Source organism: Scyliorhinus torazame, chromosome 1, assembly GCF_047496885.1.
Source record: "Scyliorhinus torazame isolate Kashiwa2021f chromosome 1, sScyTor2.1, whole genome shotgun sequence".
Classification (NCBI taxonomy): Eukaryota; Metazoa; Chordata; class Chondrichthyes; order Carcharhiniformes; family Scyliorhinidae; genus Scyliorhinus; species Scyliorhinus torazame.
The window spans coordinates 303458427-303484262 of record NC_092707.1 but is presented as its reverse complement, the minus strand read 5'-3'; the positions used below and the strand labels follow the sequence as shown (position 1 = coordinate 303484262).

General features: G+C 44.9%; 1 protein-coding gene across 9 annotated transcripts in view; it reads right to left on the bottom strand.

The window, feature by feature from the left end:
• Positions 1–25836, bottom strand: part of usp34 (ubiquitin specific peptidase 34) — a 446082-nt gene that overhangs the window by 265259 nt on the left and 154987 nt on the right. For 4 of the 9 annotated variants that reach the window (XM_072507777.1, XM_072507780.1, XM_072507779.1 and 1 more), the window contains exons 16-24: positions 25070–25185; positions 24865–24992; positions 15738–15827; positions 14131–14226; positions 12041–12123; positions 9822–9976; positions 9288–9401; positions 6785–6917; positions 4198–4357 (exon numbers count right to left, since the gene is read on the bottom strand). In XM_072507777.1, the coding sequence (XP_072363878.1) occupies positions 4198–4357; positions 6785–6917; positions 9288–9401; positions 9822–9976; positions 12041–12123; positions 14131–14226; positions 15738–15827; positions 24865–24992; positions 25070–25185 (1075 nt within the window). The remainder of the gene's footprint in view (positions 1–4197; positions 4358–6784; positions 6918–9287; positions 9402–9821; positions 9977–12040; positions 12124–14130; positions 14227–15737; positions 15828–24864; positions 24993–25069; positions 25186–25836) is intronic. The other 5 variants (XM_072507782.1, XM_072507785.1, XM_072507786.1 and 2 more) reach the window with 2 other exon arrangements.

The window sequence follows — 25836 nt, the reverse complement described above, 5'->3', positions numbered from 1 at the left end:
GCTGAATGTGGTGTTTTCTCTGGCAGAGGGGAGTTAGAAGTGGTGGCGGCATTAGATGCAGAGAAGGCTTTTGACAGAGTGGAATGGAGTTATTTGTTTGCAGTGCTGGAGAAGTTTGGGATTGGACCTAGATTTGTAGCATGGGTGAAATTATTATACAAGGGTCCAACAGCATGTGTGTAGACGAATGGCACAAATTCGGGGTAATTCCTACTATTCCGGGGAACGAAGCGGGGTGCCCCATGTCCTTCCTTCTGTTCACGTTTGCGATTCAGCCCTTGGCTATTCTGCTGAAGGGTTCAGACTTATGGAGGGGGTGGTGGAGCAGAGGGTGTGTGTCTCTGTACATAGATGATCTGGAACTGTACATTTCAATCCAGGCTTGGTGAGAGACATAATGAGGTTGCTACGGATATTTGGGATGTTTTCGGGGTATAAATTGAATTTAGGCAGAAGTGAGTATTTTGTGGTGTCTTCTCCAGGGGCGGGAGTGGAGGGGTTGCCATTTTGGGTAGCGACAACTAACTTTAGATATTTCGGGTGCAGGTGACACAGGACTGGGCACGACTTCGTAAGCTAAATTTCACGCACCTGGTGGGGAGTGTGGAGAAGGCTTTGGGGAAGTGGGCCAGTCTTTGGCTAGCCGAGTGCAGGCAGTCAAAGTGAATATTTTGCCACGGTTTCTGTTTTTGTTTAAGTGTCTACCAGTCTTTTTGCCAAAGTCATTCTTCCAAGGGTGGACAGGCTGGTCTCGTCATTTGTGTGGGTGGGGAAGGTAGCCAGGACAAGGACGCCGGTGCTCCAAAGGGGGTGGCAGTCAGGGGGCTTGGCCCTTCCGAATTTGTTGCAATATTACTGGGCGGTGAATGCGGAGAAGGTGCGGGACTGGAGTAAGGAGACTGTAGGTGCAGGTTCTTGTAAAGGGTTGGGGTAGTGGGCGCTGGCAACAGCACCACTACTGTTTGCCTCGGGGAAGTATTCGGATAATCCTGTAGTGGTAGCCACGCTGAAGATTTGGAGGCAATTTCGGCAGAACTTCAAGTTGAGGGCAGGGTCAAGAGTGATGCCGAAAGAGACAGCATGTGGCGCAGTGGTTAGCACTGGGACTGCAGCACTGAGCACCCGGGTTCGAATCCCAGCCCTGGGTCACTGTCCGTGTGGAGCTTGCGCATTCTCCACATGTCTGCGTGGGTTTCACCCCCACAACCCAAAGATATGCAGTATAGGTGGATTGGCCACGCTAAATTGCCCCTTAATTGGAGAAAACATAATTGGGAACTCTAAATTTAAAAAAAAATGTTTTTAAAGGGTGATGCTGATAAGAGGGAATCATGTGTTTGACCCAGGGAGGATGTATCAGAGGTTCTGGGGATGGGTGGAGAAAGGGGTAAAAAAAGAGATGAAGGATCGGTTTCTGGAGGGTTGATTTGCAAGCTTGGCTGAGCTGGGGATGAAGTATGGGCTTCAGCCTGAGGAGGCCTTCAGGTATATGCAGGTGCGGATTTTGCAAGAAAGGATTTCTCGAGCTTCCCGGTGGCACCGTCCTCCTCGTTGTTGGAGGTGCTGTTAGTGGGGCGGTTGGAGAATGGGGTTGTTTCAGTGATCAGGAGGACAAGGAGTACCTGGAAGAGACTAAGTTAAAGTGAGAGGAAGAGTTGGGAATGGCTCTGAATGAAGGGTTATGGTGCGAACGTGGGCAAGTGCGAGGTCTTGCATTTTGGAAAAAATAGAGGCATGGACTATTTTCTAAATGGTGACAAAATTCATAATGCTGAAGTGCAAAGGGACTTAGGAGTCCTAGTCCAGGATTCTCTAAAGGTAAACTTGCAGGTTGAGTCCGTAATTAAGAAAGCAAATGCAATGTTGTCATTCACCTCAAGAGGCTTGGAATATAAAAGCAGGGATGTACTTCTGAAGCTTTTTAAAGCATTAGTTAGGCCCCATTTAGAATACTGTGAGCAATTTTGGGCCCCACACCTCAGGAAGGACATACTGGCACTGGAGCGGGTCCAGCGGAGATACACACGTATGATCCCAGGAATGGTAGGCCTAACATACGATGAACGTCGGAGGATCCTGGGATTATATTCATTGGAGTTTAGGAGTTTGAGGGGGGATCTAATAGAAACTTACAAGATAATGAATGGCTTAGATAGGGTGGATGTGGGGAAGTTGTTTCCATTAGCAGGGGAGACTAGGACCCGGGGGCACAGCCTTAGAATAAAAGGGAGTCACTTTAGAACAGAGATGAGGAGAAATTTCTTCAGCCAGAGAGTGGTGGGTCTGTGGAATTCATTGCCACAGAGGGCGGTGGAGGCCGGGACGTTGAGTGTCTTTAAGACAGAAGTTGATAAATTGTTGATTTCTCGAGGAATTAAGGGCTATGGAGAGAGAGCGGGTAAATGGAGTTGAAATCAGCCATGATTGAATGGTGGAGTGGACTCGATGGGCCGAATGGCCTTACTTCCGCTCCTATGTCTTATGGTCTTATGGAAGTGCTACGAAGGGTCAATGCTTTGACCTCATGTGCGAGGCTGGGGTTGATTCAGTTAAAAGTGGTGTATAGGGCCCAATTAACGAAGGCAAGGATGAGTTGGCTGTTTGAGGGGGTGGAGGGTAGTTGTGATTGATGTGAGAGGGGTCCAGCCTATTATATCCATATGTTCTGGTCCTGCACAATGTTGGAGAAATAGTGGGGGTTGTTTTTTAGCACCATGTCCAAAGTGCATGTGGAATTGGAGCCAGGTCTCCTGGAGGCCATATTCGGGTGACCTGCTGGAGCTGCAGACAGGAACGGGGGCAGACGTTTTAGCCTTTGCCCTGTTGATTACACAGTGCACAGTACTTAGCACTGCTGCCTCACAGCACTAGGGATCGGGGTTCAATTCCGGCCTTGGGTGAATGTCTGTTTGGAGTTTGCACTTTCTCGCAGCGTTTGCGTGAGTTTCCTCAGGGTGCGTCCCACAGCCCAAAAATGTGCAGGTTAGGTGGACTAGCCAAGCTAAGTTGCTCTTTAGTCTCCAGGGATGTGCAGGTTAGGTGGGGTTACAGGGATAGGGCGGGGGAATAGGGTACTCTTTCAGAATGTGGTGGAAACTCGATGGGCCGAATGGCCTCCTTCTGCACTGTAGGGATCCTATGATTCCTCGCAGGCAGATTATGTTGGAGTGGAGGTCAGCTTCTCTTCCCAGTGCCTCGGCGTGGCTGGGGGATCTAATGCAGTTCTTGGGCTGGATTCTCCGCAGCCAGACACCGAAATCGCGGCCTGTGCCGCAGCGGAGAATCCAGTTTGACACCATAATAGTGTCTGGCGCTGGTTCGGTGATTCTCCGGGCACCGGAAATCCGCGTCACCGCAGAGTACGCCACACTGCCGGGGGGCCATTTCCAGAGGCCCGCTCAGCAATCCTCCGCTCCTGACCTGCCGAGTTCCCGGCGGCGTGGAACTAACCTGCTATTGCCGGTCGTGATGCTCGCATGGCGGCTGCAGACTCGGCCCGGGGCGCCCTGGTCAGGGGCGGGCAGATCATAGACTAGGAGGGCCTTATAGGCGGCCAAGGCATGTGGGGAGGTCTCTTTTTCGTAATGGCCTCTGGAGGTCGCCGCCATGCGCATGCGCAGCCTCTGACCCGGAAGTGCGGGGCCCGTTTCTGCAGCAAAAGCTGCGAGATTCACTCCGGGTCCCTGCTAGCCCCCTGCAGGGCTACGAATTTGTTTAACTTTTTTTGCAGGAATTTCAGGAGTAAAACTTCACCGTTTTTGCGCCGGCGTGGGGACATAGTCCCAATAATGGCGAAAGCAGTCAGTCCCCTGTATTTGGATAAAAGCAAATTATTGCTTATGCTGGAATCTGAAATCCTGTATTTGGAGAAGGTGAAATTTATTCTGAGAGAGGTGAGTGAGGGGTTCCACAAGGGATGGGGCTTGTTTGTGTTACATTTTGGAGACCTGGTTGCTGTCAAGTTGTTGTAAAAATGTTAAATGTTGAAAATTTGAATTTAAAAAATTTTTTTTTTTTTTTTTTTATAAAGCAATCTGAAAGAAGGCACTCCCTTGATCAGTTTGTACTGACAAATTATAAGAGCTAAATATGTTTTTCTTAGGTTCTAATCTGTAGCAATTTATAAATTAAAGTTAAATAGCATAGTGATCATACAGGCTTTTAACAAACGATTCTTCTTAAAGAACAATTACTTACCTCCTTCTAAATGCTTCCAAGTGTGTTTTCAGCATCAAGAGTCCCCTTTCAATGATGGTAAGACTGGACTGAGGTTCTTTATCAAGATTTTCTGATGCCATCATAAGGCTCTCCATACATTTACTGATAAATTCTTGCTCCTTCTCCAAGCCAGTTTTACCTGTAACATTGGTGGTTTAAAGTAAAACAGATAGACCAGACATAATTAAGCTCCCAATGATAATTAAGCTCCCAATGTAAACTCATACATTCAGATCTTATTTTTATACAATCTTTTTAAATGATAGCAAAACTTTTGGCAATTTAGGAACCAAAGTAAAGCTGGTTTGGGCAAAGGAGTTTATCTGGTCTGTAAGTGGAGGAGCTGGGAGATGCAAAACCGAGGTGTTGTAATGTCACCATCAGCAATGGGGAATAATGGGGTATAAATGGTTTCAGTGGGGCTTCCAGGAAATGTGGTCTTTAGACAAACATGCTCCCCATCCCTCAATTGCATCCAGTTCCCTACCCATTCACCTTCCATAAACACACACTCGCTTCTATAGCTACTTTTAACTCTTTTCCTTTGAAGTATCTCCTTAAAACTTTTATCTTTAATCTTCATTGACACTTGCATCTCCTTAGCTCTCCACTCAATCTAACCATTCTCAACAGCTTGCCCTGAGGCAGATGGGAACAACCTTCAAAATACCTTCTCCCAGATTTTTTCCTGCTGTTCCATACTACCTTATTTTATCACTTTCCTTCTGAGGGATTGTTTACTTTTAAAATTTGACTTTATCAAGAGAATAATGAAACTAAAATGAGAAAAAGACAACAGACGATTGTCTTTCCCTTGTCTTGCAGGTAGTGGAAATTATAATCCATCACAGGTTCAAGGTGAGAGGAGGAAAGCTTAAGCTAGATGTGTGGAGTAAGTTTTTCACGCAGAGAGTGATGGGTGCCTGGGACGTGCTGCCAGAGGATGTGGTGGAAGCTGGCAATTAGCAACATTTAAGAGACATGTGGATGGATTGGATTGGATTTGTTTATTGTCATGTGTACCGATGTACAGTGAAAAGTATTTTTCTGCGAACAGCTCAAACAGATCATTTAGTACATGAAAAGAAAAGAAAAAGAAAATACATAATAGGACAACACAAGGTACACAATGTAAATACATAGACACCGGCATCGGGTGAAGCATACAGGAGTGTGGTATTAACCAGGTCAGTCCATAAGAAGGTCATTTAGGAATCTGATAACAGCAGGGAAGAAACCTTTTTTGAATCTGTTCATGCGTGTTCTCAGACCTTTGTATCTCCAGCCCGATGGAAGCAGTTGGACGAGTGAGTAAGCTGGTTGGGAGGGGTCTTTGTTTATGCTGTCCGCTTTCTCAAGGCAGCGGGAGGTGTAGAGTCAATGGATGGGAGGCAGGTTTGTGTGATGGATTGGGCTCTGTACATGAATTTGGAGGAAGTAGAGGGATACGGACCGAGTAAGGGCAGAAGGTTTTTTATTTTAGTTAGGGCATCATGATCGGCACAGGCTTGGAAGGCCAAAGGCCCTGTTCCTGTCCTGTACTTTTCTTTGTTTGTCTTTCTTTCTTCATAGCCAGATAGAATTAATGCTGACTTTTTCGAATCGCAAAAACAGGCGAGATCAAGTGCTGTCTTCAAAATTCAGGGTTTTTTAAAAACTGTACGTTACAAAAAAACACTCCAGTTCATTTGCACCCGCACCCCACCTCTCTTTCTCCAATTTCAGTGTGCCTTTTTCTCAGCAGGAAAGACAAGTTACAATAAGTGTGGAATTTATTTTCCCTCACACATGCAATCTATGTTTTAAGCTAAGTTTTAGAAATCCTTTCCCTAGTTTTCCTCTAAATAATTGAGGGTTTTTAGAAACTAAAGAAAAAATTCCTTTGCGCAGCTGACTTCACAGTGTTGATACTTCTTACAAAATTCAGTGCACACCAAACATTTAAATTGCACAAGCTAAATTCAGCTCACAGCCCTGTCGGTATGTGAAGAGAAAACAATTGGTGAAGAGGAATGTCTTACAGTCAGAAACGGGGATATATAATAGGGGACAAAGAACTGCTGAGCAACTGAATACAAAAATGTTAATTCCAAGCCAGGCTTCTGTCAAAGGTTGAGGCAAAGTAAAAACTTTAATGAAGCATTAAAGTTAAATGATGAAATTTCATCAATGTGAACAATAAGATGGCAGATAAAAATAAATCAGAAATCATCTGAGAGAACTGTTGGAATCCAGTAACTAAATTATGCAAACAAAGTGAAAGAGTTTATATAGGCACGTTTCATTATAATGTGGACATCGGAATTATGAAAAATTGATCAAAACTAGTACCAAATATTTAACAGCAAGTTAAATAGCATAAGCAAAAATAACAGCACCGGGAAGTAACATGGCGATATTTTCATTGCAGTCTGTTCATTTCCCTACCTCACACCAATGAAGAACAAGCATGTGGTTTTCAAATGTTGCAATCACCTAACCAATTCTTTAAAAAATTGCATTTCACAGTTCAGAAAATGTCGGACCTAAAATTATTAAGACTGGAAAATAAAAACAAGTTACTTGCCGTTAATATAATAGGAATTGATGTATTGGATAGCTGCCCGGCTTACATCAGCTGTTTGAGCCCTGAGTGCAATGCCCCAGAGTTGATCCATTCCACAAAGCTGCTTGAAAGAAAGGAACACTTTTTTGTATATCTATATAAAGGAAAGTACTAAGTTGTATCAAATTTCATCTGGTTTAGAAGCAGCGGTGTTCATAACATTTTAGTGATTTTACTATTCATATTAAATAATCTTGTAGGAGTTGAAAATTGTATAACAGCTTTAATAGTGAAATAATTATTTTTCGTTGCCACACAATGAAAAAGGGGCAGAAACATGTTCATAGACCTATATCTGTAATGCTCATCCAATCAACAGAAAAACAAAAGCAACCTCAGATGGAAAGCTGATATGCACAAGTTCAGCTTACCATAAGAACATAAGAAACTGGAGTAGGCATAAGCCATAATGCCCATATACCTGACCCACCATTAAATAAGATCATGGCTGATCTGATCTTGACCTCAACTCCACTTCCCTGCCAATTCCCCATAAAGAAATAAAGACTTGGGTCATTATCTGAAATGGAAAAAATGCAAGTATACAGGGAAAATGCAGGGGACTGGTGCTGGGTGAATTGTTTTAGCAGGGCACCTGCCCAGATACAATGGGCCAAATAGCCTCCTTGATGAGTTAATATTACTACTCATCTTTCCTTGCAAATGTACCATTTCACAATTTTTTACATTGAAGTTCATCGGTCATGCATCTACCATTTTACCAGTCTGCCTGCATTCTCCTGGTGACAGGTCACCATGACCTGAAACATCAACTCTCTTTCTCTCCAAAGATGCTCCCCGACTTGTTGACCATTTCCAGCATTTTCTTTTGTTTTTATTACATTCTCTTCATGTCTGCTTCTTTCCTCCTCATTACTTACTACCTTTCCAGGTTTCATGTCATCTGCAAACTTGAAAACATGTCTTTTACACCCAGGTTCAGGTCATTAATACAGATCAAAAAGAGCAGTGATGTTAATTCAGGCCCCTGGCGACACTACTGTATACATCCCTCCAGTCTGAAAATAAATTGTTCAACACTACTCTTTGTCTGTCCTACCATAATTGAATTAAAAGTTGGTTTGATGTTGTAGAAAGGCCTGAAATGAATTGGATCACCTTTCCAAGTAATTTTCATGTCACAATCATGTCTTCAAATAACAGGTACGACAGTTTGAGAACAATTGGTTTTAACAAATTGGTAGTTATGTGTTTATTTTTGTAAACATCATGAATCAAAGGGCAGAAGCAGAAAATGAAGAAAATGTTACATGGACTGTCGAGAAGCTTTGTGAGGCAGAGGTCCAGAAAGTATAGCAGGTCAATGAACTAAAAATGCATCAATATCATGACTATAGCACCGTAAGGTTCAGTAGAAAATAGAAAAACTAGATTTCCTACCTAGCAGGTTGAGCACCACCCATATTATGAAGAAGAAGATTTTATCTTTAACTTAGTGTTGGGTTGTTAATTTTGGTCAGAGCAGCAGTTTGAGGGCTACAATTAATTTTGTACCCCAGAGCGAGAAAGGAATGTTAAGGGAGAAAATTGACTCGGATCCCCTTTTTCTTGTTTCTTTCCAGTGACTTCTGTTGGCAAAAGCATCCATCATATATGAAGATCAGGTCAATGGTATAGCTGATGTGATTCCCACTATGGTACCTGCCGATCCTATTTTCTGGGCCTGGAGACAACATATTATTTTGTCGATGAGGTGCCCAAGAATTGCCAAAATCTTGGAACTTGTTCCAGCAATTGTAATAAAATGTGGAATGAAGGAAATTATCACATTAATATATCCTTGTGACTAAAGTTCTTGGATCTAATACAATGACACTACTGGGAATTGCTCACCTTAGCCTTTAAATAAATCACCTTCAGCTCTCTCTCAAGTGGCTGTATTCTCATTTAGAACCAGGAACTCCAATTGATGTTGGTTTAAAAAAATCATTACTGTCAATTAATATGTATTTTACCAAGTCTGGAGATATTTGATTATTTTTTTTTTAAGAATATGTACTAACAAAACATTGGTTGAAGTGAAAACTTGCTTTGTTTTTGCTGCAGAGTTTTTTGATCCTGCAAAATAGTTCTCCACTGACAAATCGTTAAGAAGCAAATCTACAAGAAAAGGTTGAAAATTCCAATCAAGCTGCTAAATAAAAATCAACTGTGCTTCTGGTAGTCAAACTTTCCAATAGTGAGCTCACATACCAGAAATTCAATTGGTACTGTAGTAAAACTGAGAAGTAACTCAGACAACCAAAAACATCGCAAGCCGACATTTCCCACAGCTTCCAGCTGGAGCTGTTTTATCGCAATTTCCAGTGTAGTATTTATAGGTAATACACAATTTGAGGCAATCACACTAAAGGCCTCTGAAAGATGATTGTAGGAAGTGAAGTGGTTATTCAAATAACTTTCCTTATAAATCTTCCCACTGTAATTTTTATTTTTTTCTCACCTCAGAACTGGAACCACCATCATAAGCACTGGTTGCAAGCCGGGCCAAATTGCATAAATGCTGGAATAGATTTAAACCGGTCATGCTGATAGTTTCTGGTTTTAATTGCGGCATCTGAAGAATATAATGCACAATTAGACAAAATGAAAAAACAATTGAAACTAGGGTCTATTCAAAGTTAGAATGGGATGAGGCAAAAATGTGTTACATAATACACAGGACATTGTCTAGCTATTTACGCTTAAGTGACATTGCATCCATTTTATTCACACATTTATATGCCTGAAGAAAAGCTTGCAGTCACCTTATGTGTTGTTTTGATTTACAAATGAAAGATTTTCAAATGTATTTATTAAACTCTTAATTGAGCTAACACAATTTGTTAACTGCATTCCCAATAGCAAAACTAGTCTATCTTCCAAATTGTATAACGGTGGAACTTTGAGCCAATAAAGTTTACACCACAGCTGTTCGCAGGCAAAATAAAAACCATGGCAGAAAAATCTAAAATCTAAACTGCAAACTTTCACTAACCTTCTCCAAAAAAAGATGCTTGTATGTTTCCATGCCCATAGCATGCTGGTCTTTACTGCGAACCTGATTTAGGAACCAGTGCAATGCATCATCATAACATTCAGGGTCCTCCACAAGGCAATGCCACAGGATATCGACCTGGTCAAGGCTCAGCCCTAAGGTGAAATATAGAGATGTTACAGCTGGGGATCTAGGGAATAGAACATGCTTGGGATACATATCTTGAATCCAAACTTTCAAGGTAAGTGCAAGTTGAACATATGTTTGAACCGTCTTTCAATCAGATAATTAACTAGTGCAAAGTGGTGCGCCACAATCCAAAATGGGCATAATATAATAGCAATAATCAGTCTTTGGAGGGCTTAACATTCAATGCATATGTTGATAAACAAAAATATATACTGCATGCTTTAAAAAGCAACAAGGAAATAGCACTCTGAAATGGTACAAAAGATTATGGGTGGTCAATTTGCTTAATAATCTATTTACACTTTTTTATATACTTAGAAGTTCTGGGAGTATGAAATCTTACAATGTTTACACTCAGTGGCAACATCAAGCCTGCAACTTTACCCACAAATTGTGTTGCAGTACAGAGTTGCATAATTTTTATTCCGCACATCAGTTACTCCTATACTGTACTCTCTGAAGACGCAAGCAAATTAGTGCCGAACTCTGGCTGGATTAGTGCTGTGACAAAACAAATGCAATTACTAGATCCAGATGAAAGTCCAGTAGCACAGTTTTGTGGGAAACTAGTTTATTTTTGAAATGAACTGTTTACAGTAGATAAAAAATCTGTCAGTTTGACTTTGTAAGACAAATGAGGCACAACCTGGAATCAAATTTTCTATGTGATCTGAGACCAAATTTACAAACATGGGTTCACCCACCCTACAAGAGGTTGACTCAAGAATGCTGGCTAAGACAGGAGTTTAAATATCTCCATAGTGTTAGGATTAAATGAGATTTAAATGCAATGCATTCTGCTCGTCACTTAATTGCTCAGCTCTGTGCATCTTTCATGAATATGGTCACAATTGAATTCTTAGGACGTGCATTTCTTGCTGAAGGTGGACAATAGACTCCAACAGCACCTGGTGTGAGATTCTAAGTAGTTAATGACGGCAATGCATAAAAAAGATCAAATCTTCAAACTCTTAATGTTTTGGTTCATATTGGCCCTTTATTCCTGAAGAACAGATTCTGCCACTAGTTCTGAATCAAAACCTCATTTCTAACAAATCCAAGAACTAAGCTTTGCTCAACCAATGTGGAATTAACAGAACCATGGTCATTTCTTCCTCACAATCATGAAACTAGCACAAGTTATGAAAGGATAGCATAGGATTTAAATGTATGACCTCAAGCGTCACACCTCAAGGGCAACTTATTCTCAATAATTTGCATGAAATAAACGATTGGGCAATTTCATCAATCAATAGCTATCAGGACTGCTTCTAAGTCTATTCTAGCAGTGGGATCTCAGCCAGTACTTGGGTTATTTGTGTTAGTCAAAATAGTTGGGCTCCTCGGCCAGTTCAAGGAATCTGCTATGACATACTCCAACTCTGCAAAATGTTAAGCAGCAAAAACTGTTAGGCGATGACAACTCGGGTATCTTTTTTTTATGTTTGCTTTTAATTTAAAGTACCCAATTACTTTTTTCCAATTAAGGGGCAATTTAGCGTGACCAATCCACCTACCCTGCACATCTATGGGTTGTGGGGGTGAGACCCCCGCAAACATGGGGAGAATGTGCAAACTCCACAGGGACAGTGATCCCGAGCCAGGATCGAACCCGAGTCCTCGGTGCAGTGAGGCAGCAGTGCTAACCACTGTGCCACCAGGTATCAACTCTGGTATCATACCTGTTATGTAGGAATCTGTAATCTGGCACTTCTGGTTTGCTTATAAACCTCAATGCAATGCTGGCATAAACCCAGACTCTTGTCATTCGTTATAAATTTACGCCTTAACGATCATAAGTTCCCAACCCCCTCAAAGTCTTTGTTTATCTGACATGACTTCTTTATCACAACACCATTGTTCCACCTCATGCTCCCATTATCTTGGCTGAGGTGGGTTTACTCAGTGATGCATTCCAGAGTCTTCTGGTCATGCTGGCTCAGTGTTACACCATATATGTTGCCAGTAAGTCAAAAAGAACTTTTCTTAAAGAAGCATTGCAATTATTAAAGCAGCAAAAAAAAACTTACTAAAATGGTCTGGAGATCCTAGAGTTGAAAAAACACATGTCAGAAACTGCAGACGAACCTGCACCTCTGCACCATGGCTGTACCTATATTAAAATCAGGTGTAGAGTTAATTTTGGGAAATTAGTAAGAAAATACTGATTTTTTTTAAAAACCATATCCTCATTCTTAAGGTTTTCATATATTCAAGAGAATACGGGAATGAAAGCATGAACTCATTCTATTAGCATTACATATAGACACTTAGAAATTTCAACAAGGAAAAAGGTTTTAGGTGTTACTTATTCAGACAATATCAAGCTCCAGGGATGAACAATGCATAATTAAAGAAAACACCAGCTTCTTGTGACATTTTCGAGCAGACTGGCCAACACCTATTCAGGGGCTTTCATCTGGTTGGAAAATCAGTCTTTAAAATCTGGGTTTTGAGAGAATTGGGGAGGGGAGGGGAAGGCAACGCTGCATGATGTTTGGCTCATTTATTTATAATGGTTACCAGGAGGGAAAGGGGATGGATGGCAATGGGGGCAGGAAATTAGTATTTCTGGTCTCACAGCACTTGTTTGTAACTTTCTGAGAAATCCTCATAAACATTAAATGCAGTGTTTGTGACTGGTTCCTGGAAGACTATATGCCATCTAAAAAGTGTCCTCAAACTAGCAGAGCTCAAGTGATATTCGCAACAATAATTAGGTTCTGATTGCTTTAAAAATGTTACATTTTGGAATTTAAAGCTCTCAGGTGCTTGGAAAGAGTTAATGTTCCCAGTGCAAAAGTTAGAATTGGAGCTTCAATTGTTTAATAGACCACACTTGTTCGATAGACTGCACGTGAAGGGGATACAGGTGGCACTGTGAAGTTGAAGGAGAAGTGATTGTAGAGCACAATAAAATTGGAATTGAAGACTTGCTTTCTAGTTCTTATTACAGAGGTACTATCAGAATTTAACATCAGATGTGGGTGAGGAAAGACACTGCCTGCACGCCACAATTTCTTTTGAATTTTCTGTATACATAATTCAAATTCAAGAAAAGTAGGTGAGCAGTAGGGTGATCTAGATTACATATCTAATTATTCAAACACAGGTCTTATTTTCACAAACTCAATATAGACTTTATCTATAAATGTTTGAAATGTGTTCTTTAACTTTTCTTCACAATTTTGAAAAAAACAAATAGATTTTGTTTTGGACTAAGGTAAGAAAGGATTCCATTATCTACTGATGCATCTTGGAATCTGAGCAGTGCCCATTCTCAGGCTGCAGTGTATGGATTTCAGTTAACAACAGTATCACTCCAAAGCCAAGAAAGATCACACTCTCATATCCATGGAGTATCATTCATTTAATTTCAAAGATTAATAGAAGAGAGGCTCGATAGCCTTTGGATAAAAGGGCCATGACCACGCGCTGTAAATTTGGCAGGGATGGTCACTGCTCGTCGTAAAATTAGAATACCTTGATGAAATTTTTAACGTGCTCTGCTACTGATGGGATGGGAAGACTCTCCTTCCACAGCCAGAAATCAACCACAAATGAAGCAAAATTCCAAGAGAAACAGATTCCACCTCATTACGTGTCCTTAATTTGATTCCCTCATTATTGTTCCCAGAGAGCATTTCAAAAAGAAATTTGGGGCCATTATTAAATATTTCCTCTCGAGTACAATTCTCTTAATTTCCTCCAATTCATTTATCCAGTGGCCAAATAAAATTCTGCATAAAATTTCAGTCAATTAATTCATAAAGATGGAATAGTCTGAACATTAAGAAACCTTATTTCCATTCTCTCCCAATATCCCTATAGCATCTAACTCAGAATCATTTTGATATATCCTATCCTTAATTTAATCTTATGTTCCAAATTTATCTTCCATTTCATGACTGGAACTTTCAAATTCAAAGTTCAGAAAACCAATATGCAAAGTTGGTCTCGGAAGAAAATGAAATGCACAATTTACAGCATTACTTATAAGATTTTGGATATATCCACAGTCTACAATTTCACTTTGTGTTTCTAACACATAAATTAGTCAGATGCTTAAATCCACATTAAAATTCAAAATGTTTGTCAAGTGTCAGTTAGATATACTTACAACAGATGTTTATGCACTCCCTCTCTAACTGCTTGAATGTAGTGTATCAAATTGTCAAAGAAAAGTTTCATCATGTTTAGTTCCTTTTCTGCCCACCTGTATATAATTTAAACAATGATTAACTCACAAGTAGATGTTTCATGGTATTGTACACCCATAGTCCACACATTTATAAAATACATTTCTTCTCATCCGAGATAAATTATTCTTAGTAATGCTGTTCTTGACGTACTACTAGTGCCCAAAAAGATCGATCACTCCAACCATGACTACAATGATCAATATCTATACTTGATCATTTATTTAGGTCACAATGCTCGACTATAGCTGCTATGTACAAAGTCAGCAGCAAAGCATCTCAAACATCCTCTTCTGGCCGCAGCGCACACTCATCCATCCCACCTGACAAAGGCAATTTCATCACTGCTCAGAATTTTTATTTATGACAAAACAGTATATAATGTTGAAAACAAACTTGAAAAGTATACCTACAAAAGGAGGCCATTTGGCCCTTCGAAGGAGCACTCTACCCCTGCCCTATCCCCAGTACACAAACATTGCTCATGACCAATCCACCTAACCTACACATCTTTGGCCACTAAGGGGCAATTTAGCTTGGTGAATCCACCTAACCTGTACATCTTTGGACTGTGGGAGGAAACCGGAGCACCCGGAGGAAATCCACACAGAAACAGGGTGAACGTGCAAACTCCACACAGTCATCCCAGGCTGGAATCGAACACGGGTCCCTGGCACTGTAAGGCAGCGGTGCTAACCATGGTGCCACCGTGCCGTCCTGAGACTTAATTATATGGATGGGCACTTTAAATCAACATATCCACTAATTTTTGTTTACGGCAATTTGTTTAAATGGACAGTCCTTTTATATTCCTTTCCACGACTGCGCAGGCATGCTAACTGAAAGGGGCTAACGTTTATACGTACTGTGCAGGAGCTTTCAGGTTGCTGCAGACCTTAAAGGGAACACTGCTCAGATTAAGAAAATGCCTCATTCAATGACATTTTCGTAGCTCAATTGGCTGGACGGCTGGCTCTGATGCAAAGCGACACTAACAGCGCGGGTTCAATTCCCATACCGGCTGAGGTTATTCATGAAGGCCTCACCTTCTCAACCATGAACCTTGCCGGAGGTGTGGTGACCCTTAGGTTAAATCACCACCAATCAGATCTCTGGCAACATTTACATGAGTCATGCAAGTTACACTTACATGTCCAGAATGACATCAGTACCATAACTGAATACTGTATTTTCAGAAATGTAGCCTTCCGATCCGTCATTAAAAGTCATATTTCGGTGGTTCGAAAGGTTAAGGGTACTGTTTATTCCAATCAACATCCTTCCCTCAACTAACTTCAGTAAAAATAAACTAAATGCTAGTTTCGTTGCTGTTGCATTTTCCTTTGTCTACATTGAAAAACTATTGCTAAGCTTCTGAATATATGAAGTATTGCTATACTTGGGAAGTGTAATACGGTGTAATGAAAATGAAAAATTGTCATATTTCATATTAAGTTTATTTAAGTAAATGGCACAGCTTTTAAATTGAAAAAAATTACAATCCATTTGACAATCTTGGGTTACTTACATAGTTATCCAATGCGTGTCATAACTGCTTCCAAATTGTTGAAAAGTGCCAAACAGTTTTGGCAGAAGACGAAGTGAAACCACCACTGACCTGAATAAAGCAAATGAATCCGGCACTATTAGTACTAAACAATCATTTAATTTTGAATGGTAAAAATCATATGAGTAAGCTTTGCCCTGTAATAAATAATTTTGTAAGAACACTTTCAGAAGCTTTCATTTTTAAATTTGCATTCAAAAATTGTGACAGATGAATAGTTGATTACCCAGTTTTACTATGTCTCCACTTTAAATCACCACCAATCAGCTCTCTCCCTCAAATGGGAAAGCAGCTTATGGTCATCTGGAGCTATGGCGACTTTACTTTTATAATTAGAAATCAAGACTCAAGCACTTAGGCTTCCGGTTGCGGCGATGACCAGCTAAGCCGCACGTTTCGGCACCTCCCGTTTCAACGGACTTTTGGGCTCTTATCGGGAGCCCCAACGGAAATTTTTTACGGCCAAACCCAGTGTGAGGTGACAAAGGAAGAAGTCCCCCCGGGTGTGGGTGGAAAGGAGCGACAGCAGTGTCCAGATTGCGGAGGATCCTCTGGAGCAGCGGCAGGGAAGGGAAGGGAGAAGCAAGATGGCGGCCGAGGGAGCCCAGATGGTATGGGGCCCGGAACAGCAGGAATTCCTCCGACGATGTGTGGAGGAGCTCAAGAAAGAGGTGCTGGCGCCAATGTTACTGGCAATCGAGGGATTGAAGGAAACACAAAAGGTCCAGGCGATGGAACTCCGTGGAGTGAAGGCAAAGGCAGCCGAGAACGAAGACGAGATACAGGGCCTGGTGGTAAAAACGGAGACGCACGAGGCACTACATAAGAGGTGCATAGAAAGGCTGGAAGCCCTGGAGAACAGCTCGAGGAGGAAGAATCTAAGGATTTTAGGTCACCCTGAAAGGACAGAGGGGGCTGATGCTGGGGCGTATGCGAGTACGATGCTCCATACTCTAATGGGAGCTGAGGCCCCAACGGGCCCCCTGGAAGTGGAGGGAGCGTACCGGGTCCTCGTGAGAAGACCAAAGGCAGGGGAAACACCACGAGCAATAGTGGTGAGGTTCCACCGCTACAGGGACAGGGAGATGGTCCTGAGTTGGGCTAAGAGGACACGGAGCAGCAAGTGGGAGAACACGGTGATACGTGTATATCAAGATTGGAGTGCGGACTTCCGGTGACGGCGGGCGGGAGGCGGCCGCACAATGGAGAGCCCCCGCTCGGGAACGGCAATTTCGGGACTTTAAGCCCGGTCCCAGGGTCCGCGGAGGCGGCAGAAGAAGGGAGAAGGCACGGAGGAGGCACTGAGAAGACACAGGAGGGAAAAAAACATCCAAAGAAAAATGTCGAGGGTGAGCAAAAAAACGGCCGAAAAAAAACCAGCTGGAGGTCCGTCGGGGAGTGGAAAGGTCACCGCGGGGTCACCAGGAAAAATGGAGACTGGAGCACCAGGGAAGGCCGCACTGCTTACGGCTGAAGAAATAATCAAGGTGATGGCTGCGGAATTTGAAAAGCAGTTGGCGCAGATGGCGAAATGCATGGAGACGGTGAGGAAGGAGATGAGGGAGGTCTTGAGTGTGCTGGTGGAGGAGGCGGTTTCCCCGGTGAGGACGGAGGTGGCGAGCGCAGTGGTGGAGGTGCGAGAGCAAGGGGAGGACTTGAAGGAAGTGGAGGAGACATTATTGCAGCACGGTGATCAACTTGCCTCGATGGGGAAAGAGATGCGGAAGGTGATGGATACTAACAAGGATCTGCGAGGAAAACTGGAAGACCTGGAAAATAGATCCAGGCGACAGAACTTGAGGATTGTGGGGCTGCCCGAAGGAGTTGAAGGACCGAAGCCGACTGAGTATTTTGCCGCGATGCTGGCAAAACTACTGGGGGAGGGGGAGGACCCCTCCCGATATGAACTGGATCGGGCTCATCGGTTGTGGAGGCCTGTACCAAAGGCGAGTGAGCCGCCAAGGGCAGTGACTCTGTGCTTCCGTAGGTACAGGGTGAAGGAGAAGGTCCTGAGCTGGGCCAAGCAGAAGCGGGTGGTGCAGTGGGCTGGAGCTGGTGTACGTGTATACCAGGACTTTACGGTGGAGCTGGCAAGGAGACGGGCTGCCTTCAATCGGGTGAAGAGGGCACTGTACATTAGAACATAGAACGATACAGCGCAGTACAGGCCCTTCGGCCCACGATGTTGCACCGAAACAAAAGCCATCTAACCTACACTATGCCATTATCATCCATATGTTTATCCAATAAACTCTTAAATGCCCACAATGTTGGCGAGTTCACTACTGTTGCAGGTAGGGCATTCCACGGCCTCACTACTCTTTGCGTAAAGAACCTACCTCTGACCTCTGTCCTATATCTATTACCCCTCAGTTTAAAGCTATGTCCCCTCGTGCCAGCCATTTCCATCCGCGGGAGAAGGCTCTCACTGTCCACCCTATCTAACCCCCTGATCATTTTGTATGCCTCTATTAAGTCTCCTCTTAACCGTCTTCTCTCCAACGAAAACAACCTCAAGTCCATCAGCCTTTCCTCATAAGATTTTCCCTCCATACCAGGCAACATCCTGGTAAATCTCCTCTGCATCCGCTCCAAAGCCTCCACGTCCTTCCTATAATGCGGTGACCAGAACTGTACGCAATACTCCAAATGCGGCCGAACCAGAGTTCTGTACAGCTGCAAAATGACCTCCTGACTCCGGAACTCAATCCCTCTACCAATAAAGGCCAACACTCCATAGGCCTTCTTCACAACCCTATCAACCTGGGTGGCAACTTTCAGGGATCTATGTACATGGACACCTAGATCCCTCTGTTCATCCACACTTCCAAGAACTTTACCATTAGCCAAATATTCTGCATTCCTGTTATTCCTTCCAAAGTGAATCACCTCACACTTCTCTACATTAAACTCCATTTGCCACCTCTCAGCCCAGCTCTGCAGCTTATCTATATCCCTCTGTAACCTGCTACATCCTTCCACACTGTCAACAACACCACCGACTTTAGTGTCATCTGCAAATTTACTCACCCACCCTTCTGCGCCTTCCTCGAGGTCATTGATAAAAATGACAAACAGCAACGGCCCCAGAACAGATCCTTGTGGTACGCCACTCGTAACTGAACTCCATTCTGAACATTTCCCATCAACCACCACCCTCTGTCTTCTTTCAGCTAGCCAATTTCTGATCCACATCTCTAAATCACCCTCAATCCCCAGCCTCCGTATTTTCTGCAATAGCCTACCGTGGGGAACCTTATCAAACGCTTTACTGAAATCCATATACACCACATCAACTGCTCTACCCTAGTCTACCTGTTCAGTCACCTTCTCGAAGAACTCGATAAGGTTTGTGAGGCATGACCTACCCTTCACAAAGCCATGCTGACTATCCCTGATCATATTATTCCTATCTAGATGATTATAAATCTTGTCTCTTATAATCCCCTCCAAGACTTTACCCACTACAGACGTGAGGCTCACCGGTCTGTAGTTGCCGGGGTTGTCTCTGTTCCCCTTTTTGAACAAACGGACCACATTTGCTATCCTCCAGTCCTCTGGCACTATTCCTGTAGCCAATTAGCACATTAGCAAGGTGCGGTGCGGCATTGTATATCCAGCGAAGCTGAGGGTGACTTACAAGCTCAGGGACTTTTATTTTGGAACGGCGGAAGCAGCGGAGGAGTTTGCGAAAGCAGAAGGACTGTGGCAGAACTGACAAATTGAGGAATGGCCATGTGCCGATGTAACCTCATGACTGCATTTTCTTCTTTTTTGTATCACTGCGCGCGGGTGTAGAGATTAAAAGAGCCAAGGTGGTATATATTTGGACAAGGGAAGGGACGGGACTTTCACTAAAAATGAGAGTTCTTTGGGGTGTAGGTGGATAGGTGGGGTTTGTGTGCTAAAAGGGGATCTTTGGGCTTTACTGGGGCCGGGCAAGTGGGAAAGGGACCCGGGCGGGGGCCTCCACGCTGGCCGGTGTGTGCCGGTGAGGTGGGGGGAGGGGCTGCGGCCATCGGAGCCTGGCAGAACAGGGTCCGGGTAGTCTAGCTGGGGTGGAAAGTTGGGGGGGAAGGAACCGAGGGTAGGGGGGAGGGGTTTTACAAGAGGCAGTGGACGGGAGGAGCTGGAGACCTGGGGTGGGAGCTGTGTAAGATTAAGGGTGACTACGGGTAATCCCGGATTTAATTTTGTCATTTGTTTATGTAAACATGCGGGTTGAGGTTTGGGGGTTGGTGGGTAGATGGTATCGTTGTTGTTATTATGGGGACTGACATATCTTGGTGATTATTGTTTATTGTTGATGGATGTAAATGTGGGAGAAAATATGAAAATGGAAGAGAATTTTTAAAAATTAAATAAAAAGATTGGAGTGCGGAGGTGGCGAGAACGAGGGCGAGCTTCAATCGGGCCAAGGCGGTGCTCCATAGGAAGAAAGTCAAATTTGGGATGCTGCAGCCGGCAGGATTGTGGGTCACACACCAGGGCAAACACCACTACTTCGAGACGGCGGAGGAGGCATGGACATTCATTCAGGAAGAGAAATTGGACTCGACTTGAGAAATTGATGTCTGGAGAGAGGTAGCGAGGTGGTGGCACAGAAATGTAAAGTGGGGAGAGGGGAGGGCTAATATGTAAGATTGTTGGAAGGGGAATTTTTTCTCTCCCCCCCCGAGGGGGGGGACACGAAGAAATGTGGGCGCCGGTGGAAAAGGGGACAGGGAAGGGGAATGAGGGAACTGCGCCATTAGGGGCGGGGCCGAGAGGGGAGCGCGGGTTTTTTCCCGCGCTATGGAAATTGAGGCGTGAAAAAGGGCGCAGGAGGGAAGGGGGCCTCACACGTAGGGAGGTCAAAGCATAAACGGGGGAAGCCGAGGTCAGCCAGAGTTAGCTGACTCCCGGAAGCAATATGGGGGGAGCAATCAAGCTAGAGGGGAATCTAGCGGGGGGGGGGGGGGGAGGGGGCTGGCTTAAAAAAGGGGATGGCTAGTCGACGAGGGGGGGGGGGGGGTAAATGGCCCCCCAACCCGACTGATCACGTGGAATGTGAAGGGTTTAAATGGGCCGATTAAGAGGGCAAGGGTGTTTGCGAACTTAAAGAGACTGAAGGCGGACGTGGTTATGCTCCAGGAGACGCACCTGAAATTGGCGGATCAGGTTAGACTGAGGAAAGGATGGGTGGGGCAGGTATTCCACTCAGGGTTAGATGCGAAAAACAGAGGGGTGGCAATACTGGTGGGGAAACGGGTATCGTTCGAGGCTAAGACCACAGTGGTGGATAGTGGGGGCAGGTACGTGATGGTGAGTGGCAGATTGCAAGGGGAGGCGGTGGTGCTGGTGAACATATACGCCCCGAACTGGGATGACACAGGATTCATGAAGCGAATGCTGGGACGTATCCCGGACCTGGAGGCAGGAAGCTTGGTAATGGGGGGGGATTTTAACACAAGTGCTGGACCCAGGGCTGGACCGGTCCAGATCCAGGACCGGGAGAAGGCCGGCAGCGGCCAAGGTGCTTAAGGGATTTATGGAGCAGATGGGAGGGGTAGATCCGTGGAGATTTGCTAGTCCGATGGGGAAAGAGTTTTCCTTCTTCTCCCACGTCCATAAAGTATATCCCGGATAGACTTTTTTGTCTTGGGAAGGGCGCTGATCCCGAAAGTGGCAGGAACGGAGTACTCGGTTATAGCCGTTTCAGATCACGCCCCACATTGGGTGGATCTGGATCTAGGAGAGGAAAAGGAGCAGCGCCCACTCTGGAGATTAGACATGGGACTACTGGCGGACGAGGGGGTATGCGGAAGGGTGAGGGGATGCATCGAAAGATACCTGGAGGTTAATGATGGTGGGGAGGTCCAGGTGGGGGTAGTATGGGAAGCGCTGAAGGCGGTGGTTAGAGGAGAGCTGATTTCCATTAGAGCCCACAAGGGGAAACAAGAGGGTAAAGAAAGAGATTGGTTGGGGAAATTCTGAGGGTGGATAGGCAGTATGCGGAGGCCCCGGATGAAGGGCTATACAAGGAAAGACGAAGACTACAGACGGAGTTTGACCTGCTGACCACAGGAAAGGCGGAGACGCAGTGGAGGAAGGCACAGGGAATACAATATGAATATGGGGAAAAGGCGAGTCGGCTGCTGGCCCAACAACTTCGAAAGAGGGGGGCGGCGAGAGAGATCGGAGGAGTTAGGGACGAAACGGGAAAGATGGAGCAGAGAGCAGAGAAAGTGAACAAGGTGTTCAAGACGTTTTATGAGAGGTTGTATAAGTCCCAACCCCCGGAGGGGAAAGAAGGAATGATACACTTTTTGGACCAGCTGGTGTTCCCGAGGGTGGAGGAGCAGGAGGTGGCAGGTCTTGGGGCGCAGACTGAGGCGGAGGAGGTGATCAAAGGAATTGGGAATATGCAAACAGGGAAGGCCCCGGGACCAGATGGGTTCCCGGTGGAATTTTACAGGAAGTATATGGACCTGCTGGCCCCGCTTCTGGCGAGAACCTTCAATGAGGCTAAGGAAAGGGGGACATTACCCCCGACAATGTCGGAGGCGACGATATCGTTAATTCTGAAACGAGACAAAGACCCGCTGCAGTGCAGGTCATACAGGCCCATCTCCCTCCTAAACGTAGATGCCAAGCTGCTGGCCAAGGTGATGGCGACAAGGACAGAGGAGTGCATCCCAGGGGTGGCACATGACGACCAGACAGGGTTTGTTAAAGGGAGACAATTGAACGCCAATATACGAAGGTTACTGGGGGAGATGATGATGCCCCCACCGGAGGGGGAGGCAGAGATAGTGGTGGCGATGGATGCAGAGAAGGCATTCGATAGAGTGGAGTGGGACTATTTGTGGGAGGTGCTGAAGAGATTTGGGTTCGGGGAGGGGTTCATTAGATGGGTTAGACTCCTGTACGGGGCCCCGGTGGCAAGCGTTGTTACAAATAGGCAAAGATCGGGTTACTTCCGATTACATAGGGGTACAAGACAGGGGTGCCCCCTGTCCCCGTTACTGTTCGCGTTGGCAATTGAGCCACTGGCCATAGCACTGAGGGACTCTAAGAAGTGGAGGGGGGTGCTTAGAGGGTGAGAGGAATATCGAGTGTCACTGTATGCAGACGATTTACTGCTATATGTGGCGGACCCAGTAGAGGGGATGCCAGAGGTAATGCAGATACTCAGGGAGTTTGGAGAGTTTTCGGGATATAAATTAAATATGGGAAAGAGCGAACTTTTTGTGATGCACCCCGGGGAACAGGGCAGGGGGATAGATGCTCTGCCGCTGAGGAGAGTGACAGGAAATTTTCGATACCTGGGGATTCAGGTGGCCAGGAACTGGGGAACCCTACACAAACTTAACCTGACGCGACTGGTAGAGCAGATGGAGGAGGACTTTAGGAGGTGGGATATGGTGCCCCTGTCATTGGCGGGCAGAGTACAGGCGGTCAAGATGGTGGTCCTCCCGAGATTTCTTTTTGTGTTTCAGTGCCTCCCCATCCTGATTACTAAGGCCCTTTTTTTAAAAATAGATAGGAGCATTACGAGCTTTGTATGGGCGGGAAAGACCCCGAGGGTAAAGAGGGGGTTCCTGCAGCGCAGTAGGGACAGAGGGGGATTGGCACTGCCGAGTCTGAGTGACTACTATTGGGCCGCTAATGTGTCGATGGTTTGTAAGTGGATGAGGGAAGAGGAAGATGCGGCGTGGAAAAGGCAGGAGATGGCGTCCTGTAAGGGAACAAGCCTGAAAGCGCTGGCGACGGCGCCGCTACCGTTCTCCCCGAAAAGGTACACCACAAATCCAGTGGTGGTGGCGACCTTGAAGATCTGGGGGCAGTGGAGACGACACAGGGGAGTGACGGGTGCCTCGGTGTGGTCCCCGATAAGGAATAACCACAGGTTCGTCCCGGGGAGGATAGATGGGGGATTTCAATGTTGGCAGCGAGCAGGAATTAGGAAGCTGAAGGACCTGTTTGTGGACGGGACGTTTGCGAGTTTGGGAGCATTGGAAGAAAAATATAAGTTGCCACCAGGGAATGCTTTCCGATACATGCAAGTGAGGGCATTTACGAGGCAACAGGTGAGGGAATTTCCGCAGCTCCCGACGCAAGGGATCCAGGATAGAGTGATTTTGGGGGCATGGGTTGGAGAAGGTAAAGTGTCGGAAATATACAGGGAGATGAGAGACGAGGGGGAGACGATGGTAGAGGAGCTGAAGGGGAAATGGGAAGAGGAGCTGGGGGAAGAGATTGAGGAGGGGCTGTGGGCAGATGCCCTAAGCAGGGTAAATTCCTCGTCCTCATGTGCCAGGCTTAGCCTGATTCAATTTAAGGTTCTACACAGGGCGCAAAACCAAGACTGAGCAGGTTTTTTGGGGTGGAGGATAGGTGTGGGAGGTGCTCAGGAAGCTCTGCGAACCACACCCACATGTTCTGGTCGTGTCCTGCACTGCATGAGTTCTGGGAGGGTGTGGCAAGAGTGGTCTCACAGGTGGTGGGGGTCCGGGTCAAACCAAGCTGGGGGTTAGCTATATTTGGGGTTGCAGAAGAACCGGGAGTGCAGGAGACGAAAGAGGCCGACGTTCTGGCCTTTGCGTCCCTAGTAGCCCGGCGAAGGATTCTACTCATGTGGAAAGAAGCGAAGCCCCCGGGCTTGAAGGCCTGGATAAACGACATGGCAGGGTTCATAAGACTGGAGCGAATAAAATATGCGTTAAGAGGATCGGCTCAGGGGTTCACCAGGCGGTGGCAACCGTTCCTTGACTATCTCGCGGAACGATAATGGAAAAACAGAAAAGACAGCAGCAGCACCCGGGGGGGGTATTATCCCGTGTTTTTGTTTTTTGCCAGTTGTTGATATTTGCTTTTTGTTTATTTCTCCTTTTTTTTTCATTTGTTGTTAGTTTAATATATTGTTTAAATAACGTTTAATGCATATTTCTTTATTAAGTTGTAAAAACGGAAAATCTCTGTTTGAAAAATGTCAATAAAATATATTTTTTTAAAAAAAGACTCAAGCACTTACTGCATATTTAGAGTTATAAATAAATCAACTTCACCGAGCACTAGGAAATATTATATCAATTTTATTCCTTACCTGTCATTTGCTAGATTTTCTAAACAACCTTCAATGAATCGCATTCGAATCTGCCGGTCAGTAAACCAGCACACAAGGGAGCAGAGCAACTTCTCAGCTTCATTTATCAATCCCTCTGAGAGATGCACCTATACAAACAAACAAAGAGTAACCAACAGCACTACATTCAAACAGTTCTAAATTGTTGTTATGAAGATAAACATACCGCATCTTCATCCTGCACCAAGTCCCAAAGAAGAGTATTACCCTTCTTGCAAACATTGTCTAAATTGATGTCTGTGACTGCATTGGAGTTGTATTGATGCTTATGAACACTAGGAGCTGAGAAAAGGTACAATATTCAAACAAAATACATTATTCACTTAAGGTGCAACAATTTTCATTCTATATCCCAAATTCTCCATACATTTGTAATGATCTCAACTTCCAATGGGCAGTTTCAAAAATCGAACCACAGCATATTTAACCTGTTCCTTAAGTTACCTTCCTCATCCACTGAAAGGTTCCTATCCTTATATCCTCTTAAACGGAAGATTGTTTGCCACAGAAGAAATAAATTATGGGCCTGAACTTCCAGAGGGGCAATCCATGTTGGATTGTCACTCCGTGCCCAATTGCATACATTATTTTTACTCTTCCAGCCTGTCTCGCCTGATCTTCCAACTTAGGTTCGGCAAGATACAACACGGTGGCACAGTGGTTGGGTGCGGCATGGTGGCACACATTGCCTCACAGCGCCAGGGACCCAGTCTCAATTCCAACCTTGGGTGACTGTCTGTGTGGAGTTTGAACCTTCTCCCCCATGCTTGCGCGGGTTTCCTCCAGGTGTTCCGGTTTCCTCCCACAGTCCAAAAATGTGCAGGTTAGACGGACTGACTGTTCTGTATTGTCCAACGGTTAGGTGGGGTTATGGGGTTACAGGGATAGGGCAGGGGAGTGGACCTGGAATGATGCTCTTTCAGAAGGTCACTG